This window comes from Dendrobates tinctorius, unplaced genomic scaffold (assembly GCF_039654945.1).
Source record: "Dendrobates tinctorius isolate UK_male_01 unplaced genomic scaffold, ASM3965494v1 ptg000071l, whole genome shotgun sequence".
Lineage (NCBI taxonomy): Eukaryota > Metazoa > Chordata > Amphibia > Anura > Dendrobatidae > Dendrobates > Dendrobates tinctorius.
Genome location: NW_027361739.1, coordinates 2,104,879 through 2,119,519, shown reverse-complemented (window position 1 = coordinate 2,119,519; position 14,641 = coordinate 2,104,879). Strand labels below are relative to the sequence as shown.

At 43.2% G+C, this 14,641-nt stretch overlaps 1 protein-coding gene across 6 annotated transcripts in view; it reads left to right on the top strand.

Moving 5' to 3' along the window:
* TANC2 (tetratricopeptide repeat, ankyrin repeat and coiled-coil containing 2) overlaps nucleotides 1–14,641 on the top strand; it is a 621,767-nt gene that overhangs the window by 558,027 nt on the left and 49,099 nt on the right. For all 6 annotated transcript variants that reach the window (XM_073582321.1, XM_073582322.1, XM_073582320.1 and 3 more), the window contains 5 exons: nucleotides 3,010–3,161; nucleotides 3,905–4,073; nucleotides 12,045–12,299; nucleotides 13,736–13,861; nucleotides 14,015–14,296. In XM_073582321.1, the coding sequence (XP_073438422.1) occupies nucleotides 3,010–3,161; nucleotides 3,905–4,073; nucleotides 12,045–12,299; nucleotides 13,736–13,861; nucleotides 14,015–14,296 (984 nt within the window). The remainder of the gene's footprint in view (nucleotides 1–3,009; nucleotides 3,162–3,904; nucleotides 4,074–12,044; nucleotides 12,300–13,735; nucleotides 13,862–14,014; nucleotides 14,297–14,641) is intronic.

The following is a 14,641-nucleotide window of genomic DNA, read 5'->3' as shown; positions in this document are numbered from 1 at the left end:
GCTATCTAATATGATGACTGCAATATATTAAGAGGATAAAAATATTGGTGATAATTTTACTATGGGGGCGTGGCTCATGATAATATTACAGAGCCTAAAGACACGCCCCCAGAGAATTCTCACCGCCCCCTTGGTAAAGAACATAAAAGTAGAACTAAATAAAAAAGGCCCATATCTGTAGCACTGTCTGGTGGATTTTCAAGACACAAACGCCGGAATACTCAGAAGAGCAACGGAATAAAATAAAAGCAAAAACTGGCAACTTTGTAATGTGTTGACTGTATGTGCTTCGATGTATTCTTAAAGCCAGAACGTCGCCTTTATTTTACTGCTGCACCAGCGCATAATCTGGAGAACGTTCACATAAAACCCGCCCTCGCCGACAGTCACATTCCCAGCTCCCACCTTGGAGGGAAGTAACGTTGGAACGGACGCATCCCACCTTCTTCTTCCCTCACCCCAACCCTCTCACCGACAGCTTGCTAAGTGAATCAGCATAAAATATGCACAGTTTCTATGGTAACCAAGCAGCGGCAAGCACTGAGGCATTCTGGGTGATGGCCCGCATGAGGTAGCGACTGCTGGGATGACAACACCAAGTAGTTGATTTTAGTAAACGAGCAGGATTAAATAAATCCATCAATTATCGCCGAAATAAAGGCCGATCTGCCATGGTCTAGCTGTGAATTCATTCTTCTGAGGGGGAGGGCGGCCATGCACTGTGACTGTGTATACCACGTAGAATATATGCTGCAAGCGGCAAGATGTCTGCAGAGACGTCAGTGTCACTGACCCCGATAAGCCACCAGCAGCGAGTGAAGCCAGCTTTCCTGTCCGATAATCAGTCACTCGACCTGCAACTGCTGCAGGATTGAGTCATCCTGCACTTTAGTCGCCTCGCTCATCACTAGCGCTGCAGAGCGAACATCTTGTCACACAGTTCAGAAACTGCAGCCGTGAAGTCCCCACGTAGGGATGGAATTGTGACCCCATAGACTTCTACAGGACTGCTCCGTTATCACTTGCCCCATCCTGCTGCACACTGTGTTATAGCGTTAGGCTAGGTTCACATTTGTATGTCTGCAGACATTGGACATATATGTTATGTGTTATGCAGATTTGTGCCATACAGCGACCTACATGTGCCTAACTTTTGACTTATAAGTTCAACGTATGTAATAAGTTAATCTACAAATGTCATGACTTTCTATATATATATACTGTATGTGTGTGTTTTTTTTTCATCCTAATAGTTTTTATTGCTTTAACCCACCCCTTTTGGATTTTGGGACAACTCTCAGGGGAGGTACAGTGGAGTAAACCTTGTTTTCCCCCACGAAAAACATACACCCTTAGGGCTCATACTCACTTGCGAGAGACTCACATGATTCTTGTGCGAGTCTCTCGCATGAACACCTGGCACTGCCCCGGCACTCAGACAGGAGCGCGCGGCGAAATGTATTTCTATGCAGCAGTACGTTCGGTCCGAATGCCGGCGGCAGTGCCAGGTTTTCATGCGAGAGACTCAGACGAGAATCGTGTGAGTCTCTCACAAGTGAGTATGAGCCCTTAAGGAAGTATTCCCATATAAAAGATCATATCCCAATGTGCAGAAGGTGTAATAATAATATTAGCAAATACCTCCATTAGAAATAGTGTAGTTTTTCTGACTCGCTATGTCTCTTTCCTCATGTGCAGGCATTGCAGGACCTTAGGTATCCATGGTTACGACCACTAGCAACTTGCTACCTGTCACTATATCAGTGGTCATAACCATGGATACCAAAGGTCCTGCAATGTCTTGCACATGAGGTAAGTGGCATAGTGTATCAGAAGAACTACACTATATTTCTATTTGGAAGTGTTTGCTAATATAATTATCGTACATCTACTATATACTGGGATAGGATCTTGGAGATGGGAATACCCCTTAACGCCTGTGGAAACGTACCTCTTTGTGTTTCTTTTTAACTTCCCCCGAAATTCTGTAAAAGATGATTATTCTCAATCGAACAAAAAAAGAGTCAACTACATCTTTTTGTATATCCAAAAAAAGTGCAAAGCAACATAATTCTGACAAACCTCGTAAAAATGTTTTCAATTTCTTTTTTTTTTTTTTAAAGATGCTGTCTTGCTCAATTTTGCTCTCTAGGCATGCCATCATTTACATCTAAATATAGTTTTTTTGCAATTCAGGCATTTACGTCCAGTGGAAATACTGTACAGATGTAAACCTAGTCTTCAATGGTGGTTATCAATTAGTGGACAACCCCTTTTGACTGCTTAAAGCGCCCCACATAAAATAAAAAAAAATATCTATGTACTTACCTTCCCGTTGCAGCGCTGTGCTTAAGATGGCGCTATGACATTGGCTGCAGCGGTCATGTGGCATAACCGTTAGCTGCCACTGATCAATAGCAGCCTTTCAGTATTATTTCATCCTGCTGATGGACAATCTCTTTAACCTTCCGCGGAAGCTTTGTTCATTACTTGGAGATGCCATACAGTGGCTCATGGAGCTTGTACAACTATTATTTAATTGGTTTCAGTGGGCGGCTTAAGCCCCTAACACACACTCTATCCCCAATTTTCCACTTTTATGAATGTAGGTGGTGTCACTAGTAACATTAAGTAAGATACCATTGATAAAATGGGGATCTGTTCTTTTTAACCTGTATAAAGTGATGACGTTCCATATGTCACCAGATAATACTCATATGCACATATTTTTCGAGCACCCCATTGTCGATTCTTACTTTAAGGCTGGGGTCTTACTTGCATACCAGTACCTGCATCAGTACCCGACACTGGGTCCGGAGTGTGCGGCTGCATGTATTTCTATGCTGTCACACACTCCGGCCCGAGTGCCGGTAGCAGTGCCGGGTATTGATGCGAGAGACTCGCATCACACTCACAAGTGTGACCCCGGCCTAACGCAAAGTAATGCTCATCATTAAGGTTCCTGCACTGATTAAGACTAATCAAAAATGTCTATGTTGTTCTTCTTAGGGGAAGAGGAGTCTGTATTGGGCCCTCCTCCATCTGTTGATGAGGCTGCCAACACCCTCATGACCCGACTGGGCTTCCTCCTGGGTGAAAAAGTCAGCGAAGTCCAAGCTGCTGGTCCCCAGTACAGCATGGAGGGACAAGAAGAAAACCAGGTGAGAGAGGGATCTAGTTTAGATTAACGATTAAATTATTTTTAAAACCGATCTGTCATCAGATTTCATAATACAAACCATATTAGACTTTATTAGGCTGGAGTACTTACTTTGCATATCCATGTCCAACTGACCAGTGATAGAGCGCATGAGTTTAAGAGTATTCAGTCTCTGCCTATGCAGCCTGAGTGGCAGCTGCAGCTTGTACTGAGCTGTGTGAGATCTTGGCAGGAGGGACACTGAGGAAATGTCAATCAGGCTACATGGGCGCAGATTACATTGTACTTTCAAAAAGTATTATACAGCCAATGTGATTGGATTTTCTTAGTGGGTGCACATCTTTAATAATCATCTTCATCAGTTCTGTTATCACGATCACATTTACTAAATGTTAATTGTAGTGATGTACGCCAATACTCAAGAAATTGCTGTCTGGCATAATGAGGTATCCTTGATAGTTAATGAGGATAGCCTTATAGAAATGTTCTCCAGATCCAGAATTTGTAACAATTTGTCAGGGGTTTGGTGGTAAGTCATTTGTGTAATGTGACATTACCCAGGTACTTGGTGACATTGCTTGCACTTGCCGCCATGAGAAAGATGGTTGCACGATTATCCTAATATGAGGAAATCCCGATCTTTCCAAATGTATTGCCCTTTTACTGTAGTTGTGACAGCAGTATGCTATAGCTGATGACTTTCCATAATCGCTAAGAATGGTGACATTTTTGCCTCCTACCCAGGGCTCGGCAGTAACCCAGCGGATTAGTCCATGTTCCACCTTAACCAGTAGTACTGCCTCTCCACCGGCCAGCAGCCCATGTTCTACCCTCCCGCCCCCCAACACCACCGTCCCCACGAAGGACTGCAGCCCCACCTCCACCCTGGAGAGCAGGGACAGTGGCATTATTGGTAAGTGGACCTTCATACGAATGCCGGTCATGATGTGCCGAGCTGCTCCGAGCGGTTGTAGGCTACAGCACTATTTCCATCGCTTATATTGATTTGTGGCGCTGGATCCTGTTTCCTGTCCTCTTATTTTACAAAGCGCTTAGCTGGCTTTGAACTAGTAGTTATTCACCAGCCCTTTCTGTGACCTTAGTTCTTGCACATTGCATCTTCATCTGACATTAACAGTCTTCGCACATACGCCCCATCTCGCTCTGAGCGGTCCCACCGAGCCCTGACTGGTAAGGCAGAAAGAGATCTACAATATACGCTTGATTTCTCTCTACCAGAGGGCCACAGGGCCTGGGAGTAACCCCTTTTGTACACATGGCAAGGCACAATTCAGTTTATCCTACGCTTTCTTTCTCATTAGGTTAACTGTTTTCCTTGTGGCCCCGGCATGCTCTTACCTTTCTGGATTTACTCTGCGATGCCCAGGTTTTCTTTCTTATTCCCATCTCGCAGTGAATTCGCTTTTTCTCCCGACATACAATATATATGATGAAACCAATGCAGATGTTTGTCACCACATGGCAAGCAGTCGTACCTTGCATTTGTTTATATTTTCAAGGCATTAAATAATAGTAGGTTGACGTTTGAACAACCATTGAACAAATAATCATCTGGCGAATTATCATTTTGTTGATTGTAGCCAACCACACATATTTTAATCCATATTTGACATTACAGTCTTTCAGCTTGGTCATTCATATCATTAGGAGCTGATCTGCAGTACCCAGAAACGGCCACTCCATGGTGTATAGAGTTGTGCTGTTCACTGTTTGCATCCAATGGCAGAGCTGGTAGCAGCTGATTGGTGGGATTGTTACGTGTCACACCCCTGCTGAGCTGATAATGATGACCTATCCCAAGAATAATTCATTAATATCCTAGCCTGACAACCCCCTTTAAGAGGGAGGTGCTCTATAATAAGTTAAAATTGTGGAACCCCTCTCTCTTTAGCATTTTTAAGTACAATAATAAGCTAACTGTGTGCCGCCCCACTACTGACCCCATGTACATGCAGCCCACCAGGGAAACAACGCAGTGTCTCCATTTATAAATATAATATGATCCAGAAAAAGATGGAATATAAACAACCAAAAAACTACCTATATAATCAGGATAACAGTGTTGTGCTGAAATATCGTCATGATAGAAAGGCAGAGGAAGGGATAAAAAGGAGTGTATAAAAAAATAATCAAGCTTATTGAACATTAATCAAAAGAACAACATAGATATAAATGACAGAAAGATCTACTAAAACACTCAGTCAGGATAAAGATAGAAGATTTGATCATGTATGACCAAAGAATTATCCTCAAAGAAAGAGACAGTAGATCCCCCCCAAAGAAAAGTACTCCCCTGGTCAGTAGATAATATATGCAGCGAATCAATATGAACAGTAATAACTGGCCAGAAGAGATCTATAGCAGGAAATAATGCAAACATCATTTTTCAAAGCAACATAGAAAAATGTATAGAAAATTACATGTCATAATCCAGATGCAATGGGTGAAGGGAGAACAAATGAATAATGTGACAAAGTGAGTAACATTAAGTTATATACAACCCAGGCAAGGTATACGTCATGGATGCACTACAAAAAATGTCTTAGAAAAAAACACAAAAATTGAGTTTGGTTTGAGTTGGTACACATGCAGCATATAAACGCATGTTCACATTGGCCATAAAGCATGCAAAACCTAGAAAAGACAAAATGAGAAAAACCCTGCTGTAATTAAATAAATAAAAAGCAAAAGTGCATTTAAGTAATTCAGAGTTCTTCGTAATACTGTATTTGATCAAACATAGCATAAAAGCCATCCCACCATCGACAAGGTGACTCTGTGGTCGGGGCGGTCCTACACTGTCTAATACTAAAAACCTTATCATGTGTGAATAAGGGCAGACAAGGACCTGGTCCCAACCAGTGGACACCAGTCAGGGGAAGCCTTTAAATACAATTTCCAGCTCAGGAGAGGGAGGCCACACCACGGCTTGAACAGAATGCAAAAATACAAAGAAAAAACACAAAAATTGAGCTTGGTTTGAGTTGGTATACATGCAGCATAGAAAGGCATGTTCACACTTGCCATAAAGCATACAAAACCTACAAGAGACAAAATGAGAAAAACCCTGCTGTAATTAAATAAAAAGCAAAAGTGCATTTAAATGATACAAAAAATGTCTTAGTATCAAGCACATGGGATGGCATCAGCATTTAAGTGAAGCAAAACACAATGTAACACTATGTGATATGGAACTTATGTGCAGGATAAGTCATAATAGCAGTGTAGTGAGTAGTAAGATAAATAACACACTTGATAGCAGCAGTCAAATAGAGTACATAACGTGCAAAGGAATATATAGCTATGAAGTATGATCTTTACCTATAGACATTATGAGGCCAGTAGTATTGAACACCGGGGAGAGACACTATGAAGGGGGCCGCACAAGCACCTCGACGCGCGTTTCACTGAACTGGGCTTCATCAGGAGGCGTGACTTGATAGATAACTGTTGCGACAGACCGTCCTGTAAAGGCAATCCGGTGTGGGGTGAGGCGCATCTCTATGGAAATTTTTTGTCAAAGCTCTCTTTATCGTCAGTGTAAACATGCAGACATCTCTTGAATTTTAATTGCGCCTTCATCATTAAAATGTTATCACATCCCACTTCTATTGTCTAATTAGATTGTAAACTTTAGTTCCTCTACAGTACATGATTACTGATGGGTTTTTTTTCTAGTTTTATCTGGTTTTCAACTTGTACAGGGCAGCAACATAAATTCTTCCCCTCAGCTTGAAACCATCAAGCTGCTGTACGGAGCGGCCTTAGAGTGTCCATGCATGTATCCGTACTGTGCCGTGGTGCAGGCTGCCGAATACTTGTATAGTCCCATGAGGTTTTGCCGTACAAATCTTAGAAGTGTGGCATACAACTACATGTACAAGTACCCTTATCCTTATTTTGTGTCGTTATGTAGTGACCAAAAACTCTTTCCTAACAAATGATGTCAGAAGAGAGAAGGATCTTGCCTGCTAGATTTCCAAAAGCCTATTTTTTTTAATGAAATTTTCCATGAGATAAGCCATTACTGTAGGAGATGGACCACTGTTTTCTCATACAGAACGCAGGAGCCACTGCTGAGCCGCATGTTCATGTACTTAGCATTCAGGGGAGTTAACTGTCTGCTAAATGATCGTTGAGCTGATGACTGTCTAATATTTGTGGGGGCTGTCACTAAGTTTTGCTTCTTCTTCTGACAACAGTATGATCTAGGGGAAGAAACTCTTAATTCCAGCGATGTTCCTCTTACTGGGCTGCGTGCTGCAGTTTTCACTGTTCTATCTGTTACAGATCTAGCAGATCTCTGAATGCTGAGCTCGGTATGACCCCGCCCACACCACCGATTGGAAAATTTCTGTGTACACTGGTCACAGACAGAAAGCTGCCATTCATTGGTGGGGTTTTACAAAGCTCATAAATATGGAGAACTATATGGCAACAGATTTTACTAGTCTACCCGTGCGTTTAGCAAAACTAGAGCAAGCAGCCTAGTAAGGCTATGTTCACATGTCCAGTAGGGATCCGTTAGACCAGATCCCGGAGCAATTCGTTGGCAAAAAACGTTGTGCAGACTCAACTTTTTAGTCCGTTTTTCAAAAACTGTTCACTGATGAATCTGTTTTTTAACATTGACGTCTATAGAAAACAGATTGGTTAAATAGCCATCCCTTGTCTTCCATTTCTAACGGATATAGTAAGCAAGAAGCGGATCCATTAGAAATGGGAGAACAACGGATGGCTAATTAACAGATCCCCTGTCCATAGACTTTAATGTTAACAAAATACTGATGGACCATTACTGAACATGTGAACGTAGCCTAAGTGACGCATTGCTGGAATCAGGGTCTCTGTCTCTACATTATGCTGCCCTCAGAGTAGGTGGAAAAAACTGGTGACAAATTCCCTTTAAGTAGGATATGATGTCCTGCTGTTAATAGTTTGGCTAATTAGCACCATGATTGTATTTCCAATTTTATCAAATCACTGCATAGGTGATATGATAGGTCAGCGTGGATTGCATTGCTGGCATCCCCATCTTTCTCCAGACTTGTGTCCCTTTTTTCTCTTTTTCTCCTGGCTGCAAAACTGGTCAAAAATGGATGGAAGCAACTGCAGTATGCACCTTACTACTCCATTCATGTGGATGGTACTGATAAAGGTAGTGGAGCACAGCACAGAGCTTGTTATCTTCATATCTCAAGACCTTAAACTTCTGCTGTGTAATCATTCGTAAACATATGTACAAGTCAGGCCGAGTTCACACCTACATCTGTCTGTTTTGTTCTAGAACAGGCATGTGAAATTCACGTCCAAAATGCATCTGTTAGGCTGTGTGCACACGATGCAGATTTGCAGCGGATTTCACCGCGCAGAAACGTTGCATATCCGCATTGTGATGTACAGTAGCCTTAAAATCAATGAAAAAAAAAAAAACGCTGTGCAGACGCTGCGGATTTTTCCGCGCGGTTTTCCTGCGGTACAAAATCCGCAGCATGTTACTTCCGCAGTGGAAAACCGCAAGAAAACCGCATGAAAAATGGAAGAAATCCGCAGGAAAAATGCAGGTCATTTGACCTGCGGATTTCTTCCATTCTGCGCGGAAAAATCCGCAGGGCCAAAAAGTACGTCTGCACTCAGCCTCAAGTGATGCAAAGGAAAGCAGAAGGTCCCCATTGATTAGTAGGGGGGGGCCGTCTGTGTTACGTTGTGTGTTAGATTTTAGAATGGAAAAACACCTTTTTTTTTTTTTTTTTTTAAATTTCTGTTTTTGTTCATAAAGATCTGCGAACGCTCATCTCCTCGTCATTTTTCTCATTGTCATAATTCCTCTGGACCATTTAATGTTCCCGGTGATTTTCAGGCTTGTCCTGTTCCTTCCTGCTGATCCCCAGTGGTAGATGTACCCCATGCACGACATCAGGCAACGCACATTTACATATTCATGAGGCTAATTTACGTACATTGTCACACTTAAATAGGCATGAGATTAATTTGTACACCCAGCTATTATAATTTTCTTTTTAGTTTGCAATCATAAAGGAAAATTTTATTTTAACCCATTGAAGCGGGAAAAGATGTCAGACATGATGTCTCTGTGCTCGGAAAATGCACATTTTCTCTAGAAACATGATTGTCTATATCCATAATTGTAGAAAAGGGAGATATGTAGTCCTTAACCTGGAAATTGTGGGTCATCACGTTTTCTTTAGGAAGAATTTTTTTCTGGTATCTGTGAGGCTTGGTCTGATTTCTGTGTGTTGGAGAAGATGCGGGGTACGTGGTTGGATCTCTGGATTAGATGGAGAGGATAGTCATTTCTGTGTGTTGGAGAAGATGCGGGGTACGTGGTTGGATCTCTGGATTAGATGGAGGGGGATAGTCATTTCTGTGTGTTGGAGAAGATGCAGGGTACGTGGTTGGATCTCTGGATTAGATGGAGGTGGAATAGTCATTTCTGTGTGTTGGAGAAGATGCGGGGTACGTGGTTGGATCTCTGGATTAGATGGAGGGGGGATAGTCATTTCTATGTGCTGGAGAAGATGCGGGGTACGTGGTTGGATCTCTGGATTAGATGGAGGGGATAGTCATTTGTGTGTGTTGGAGAAGATGCGGGGTACGTGGTTGGATCTCTGGAATAGATGGAGAGGATAGTCATTTCTGTGTGTTGGAGAAGATGCGGGGTACGTGGTTGGATCTCTGGAATAGATGGAGTGGATAGTCATTTCTATGTGTTGGAGAAGATGCGGGGTACGTGGTTGGATCTCTGGATTAGATGGAGAGGGGATAGTCATTTCCATGTGTTGGAGAAGATGCGGGGTACATGGTTGGATCTCTGGATTAGATGGAGGGGGATAGTCATTTCTCTGTGTTGGAGAAGATGCGGGGTACGTGGTTGGATCTCTGGATTAGATGGAGGGGGATAGTCATTTCTGTGTGTTGGAGAAGATGCAGGGTACGTGATTGGATCTCTGGATTAGATGGAGGTGGAATAGTCATTTCTGTGTGTTGGAGAAGATGCGGGGTACGTGGTTGGATCTCTGGATTAGATGGAGGGGGGATAGTCATTTCTATGTGCTGGAGAAGATGCGGGGTGCGTGTTTGGATCTCTGGATTAGATGGAGGGGGATAGTCATTTCTGTGTGTTGGAGAAGATGAGGGGTACGTGGTTGGATCTCTGGAATAGATGGGGGATAGTCATTTCTGTGTGTTGGCGAAGATGCGGGGTACGTGGTTGGATCTCTGGAATAGATGGGGGGATAGTCATTTCTGTGTGTTGGAGAAGATGCGGGGTACGTGGTTGGATCTCTGGATTAGATGGAGGGGATAATCATTTGTATGTGTTGGAGAAGATGCAGGGTACGTGGTTTGATCTCTGAAATAGATGGAGGGAAGTCATTTCTGTGTGTTGGAGAAGATGCGGGGTACGTGGTTGGATCTCTGGAATAGATGGAGGGAATAGTCATTTCTGTGGGTTGGAGAAGATGCGGGGTACGTGGTTGGATCTCTGGAATAGATGGAGGGGATAGTCGTTTGTGTGGGTTGGAGAAGATGAGGGGTACGTGGTTGGATCTCTGAAATAGATGGAGGGAAGTCATTTCTGTGTGTTGGAGAAGATGCGGGGTACGTGGTTGGATCTCTGGGTTAGACGGAGGGGATAGTCATTTCTGTGTGTTGGAGAAGATGCGGGGTACGTGGTTGGATCTCTGGATTAGATGGAGTGGATAGTCATTTCTGTGTGTTGGAGAAGATGCGGGGTACGTGGTTGGATCTCTGGATTAGATGGAGTGGATAGTCATTTCTGTGTGTTGGAGAAGATGCCGGGTACTTGGTTGGATCTCTGGATTAGATGGAGGGATAGTCATTGGCACTGAGACCTTCGGTTGGTTTCTAGGGGTTAGCCATTGATGGTATTGACACATGCTATTGTTGGCAAAATTATACTTTCGGGCTCATTTACTTGATGTGCCCCTGCTGCCCTTAGCTGGCATCTATACTTGTCTTAAGCAAAAAAAAATGTTTAAGGAGTATGAATGTGTAAATAAAACCCTACTTTTTTGTATAATAGAACTATGATAAGGGGCAATTGAAACATGGCTGTTTTTAATATCCGGGAGTGGGAATCATATTAGAATATTTGTATGGAATGATGTCGTAGGAAAGCATTGTATTAGAATGATGTCACAAGGGTTCAATAATTTAGGATATAAGAGGGGGACACTGGATTAAACTGATTTCTGATGGGTCCATTAGAGCAGAGTAATTCCAGGGGGTACATAGTCTTAGAGTGATGTCAGATGGGTACATTATAATGCAGAGCTGTGTAGTAGTGGGGAGATGTCAGAATTGTACTTCTCTCTGCGTCTCTCCGATGTCAGTGGAAGGTTAGTCGGACGTGCCCGTGAAGCCTTTATTAGCTTTGCGCTATGTACTGACGTGCGCAGTGTGTCCGTGGCTTGGATGTATAATGTCTGTGCCACTGTTTGCCGTCCTTTACTGCACACAGAATGTTATTTCAACAGGGAGGCAGCCTTCAGAGGCCATCGATCTGCCTCTCCAACTCCTGCTGCTGGAGTGGAGGGGGAGAGCAACGACAATATCTCCTTCTCAGCTTCTTGTTGCAGTAGAAGATCGAAGATTATGAATTGATTCCTCCATGGCCCATTATTTTGCTTAGTAAATTTGTCAATGACGAGAAACCTGGCACATGGCAGTGTGCGTTACATATTAGCTTTTAATTTCTATCCACTGGGTTCCCAATAGAAAGGGCTTTGCTACCAACCTAGAGGGAAAGGGGCATAATCCAGTAAACCTATGTGTGTGGTGCCTTCATGTAATAATGCTTACTTTCTCCACTCACCTGCAGCCACCCTGACCAGCTACTCCGAGAACATGGACCGTTCCAAGTATGGCGCAGATAGCAACAAGGACCTTGGCTCTCGTGGGTGCGTTAAGCAGGGCCAGAAGTCAATGGATTCAAGTCTCTATCGGGTGGATGAGAATATAATGGCCTCCACCTTCAGCTTAAATAAAATCCCCGAGAGGGGACTGGACACTGGCCTCTCCCAATCCGTGCAGTCCATCCCACTCTACCTCATGCCCCGGCCCAATTCTGTCGCAGGTGAGAAAAAAAAAACATGTTTCGAGTTTTAGCTTTGCTTATTTATGTCTTAAAGTTGAGCAGGGTAGTGGCATTCTCGCTATTCACCGTGTATGTGCCTTGAATGTTAATGCTGCGTACTTTATGTGGGTGTGAGGGGGAGTAAGAAAAAGATCCAGAACTACAGAAGGTGGGAGAGAAGCGAGGCACGCCGAAATGAGCTTTTACTGTTAATTATTTTGCCATCCCCTATAGCAGTGAAAAGGTTAACAAGGAGCACAAAAACCTCTGGCATTTCTTGTTCCAGAGAAATGACTTGGTCTTGGATACCCTTTATAGCTGAGAACAGAGTCTGTAGCTCAGCACGGGGTATGCGGCAGTGCAGATGGATGGAGGCGCCAATGCTCTGCAATGCCTTTGACGTACAGTGACATTGCCTGATTAAAGGAGTCCCCAGCCCAGACTAGGACTTCAACCTCGGAAATGTTCCTCATCTGCATCCGGGCGTAATAAAGAATTCTCCTTGAAGCCCCACTTACATTTTGCATAATGGGAATCTTTCATTAAAATCCAATACATCCAAAAATAGGACAGCAAGAAATGATAAATGTGCCCCCAAAGGCTTGATAAACAACCCTATCACATTTTCTGTCTGTGGCGATACTGGAGGCTTTTTCTGTATGAGAACATATACAAAACATAACATACGTTACAGTGTACCCTATCCATACGATCCTCAGTGATTCCGTGAATGGGGCTCTGTGTAAAAGGGGCAGAGGGCGAGCATGCGCACCTACACTGCCAAGTCCCATGAGTGAGACTCCAGCAATCAGGAGGTGATCCCCTATGGATAGGGAATAAACTATAAGTGTGGTACAAAGCAATTAATCTTAATTAGCAGACTTGGGAACTATTTGTAAGCCAAAACCAGTACTGGATCCCAAACATGGGAGATATGATGGAAAGATTTATACGTTTCTCCTTTGCATTTCTTCCTAATTTTGGCTTCAAAATGTAAATAATAAGCAAGTTCATATTGTGTTAGTGAGTCGTAAAGCTGCATTTACACTGCAAGATTATCGTGAAGAAGTGCTGGCAGGGAATGCTTGCTTCGCGATGACCTCGCGGTTTAAACTGGCTGCCGATCCCCCGATGAATGAATGAAAATCTCGTTCGTCGGGTGAAATCATCTTTTGGCTTTCATTGTTCTTGGCACTGCATTGTCTTGTGTTAATAGGACCTATGCTGCCGAGAAACAATGACAGCCTATGCGCACTTACTGATCTATTACAGAGCAATGCGCACTGATCAATAAGCATAATCTGCCTGTGTATATTATATGTCAGCCGATGGGCAAATATTTAATGATGATAGGCGATCGTTTAACGCTGCAAAATCGGGAAATGTAAACCAACCTAACACTACTTTTTCTTCGTCTTTCCTTTTGTTGCCTGCAGCCACTAGCTCTGCACACTTAGAAGACCTTGCCTACCTGGATGAGCAGAGACATACACCCCTGCGGACTTCCTTACGAATGCCACGACAGACCCTTGCTGGACCACGCACCCCACAAGATCTCCGAGGTCAGAGTAGGTCTTATGTGGGATATGACTCTCGTATATAATTGTGCTCTTTATTGAAGATGACATTGTTGTCTTTGTTATTGACTAGGTATAAGTTGGGAATGTGACTATGGTATGTAACTCATGTTACACCTTTCCTGTTTGCCCCTACAGTCCGCTTTGCTCCCTACCGTCCGCCAGACATTTCCTTGAAACCTCTACTGTTTGAGGTGCCGAGCATCACCACCGATACCACGTTTGTTGGCCGAGATTGGCTTTTCCATGAGGTTGATGCCCAACTGCAAAGTGAGGATGAGAGCGTGAACCGAGGTGTAGTGATCTGCGGAAATATTGGTTTTGGGAAAACTGCTATCATCTCTCGGCTGGTCTCGCTTAGTTGCCATGGGACAAGATTAAGGCAGCTCACATCTGACAGCCCCCATGCATCACCAAAGCGTAAGTTACCCTTCAGTGTTTGCATGTTGTTTCCTTTAAATCTACACCTGGATTGTCACATAAGTTAAGACATTGGTGGCATATTCTCTTCCATATGTCCTAATAGTGAATGTTAGACACCTCGGTATTAGTAATACAACATGATCTTATAGAGCAATATGGCTGTTAGATGAGAAGAGATTCCAACAATGATCAATATAAAAACATTCAATTTTATTATGTTAGTTAAAAAACAATCATAATGAAAAGACATGGCAAAAACCTCCAAAAAGGAGGGGAAAACACAGCAAAAATTAATGAGGAAATGAAAAAAGGGGGGCCAATGGATGTGTCGGATATGAAGCC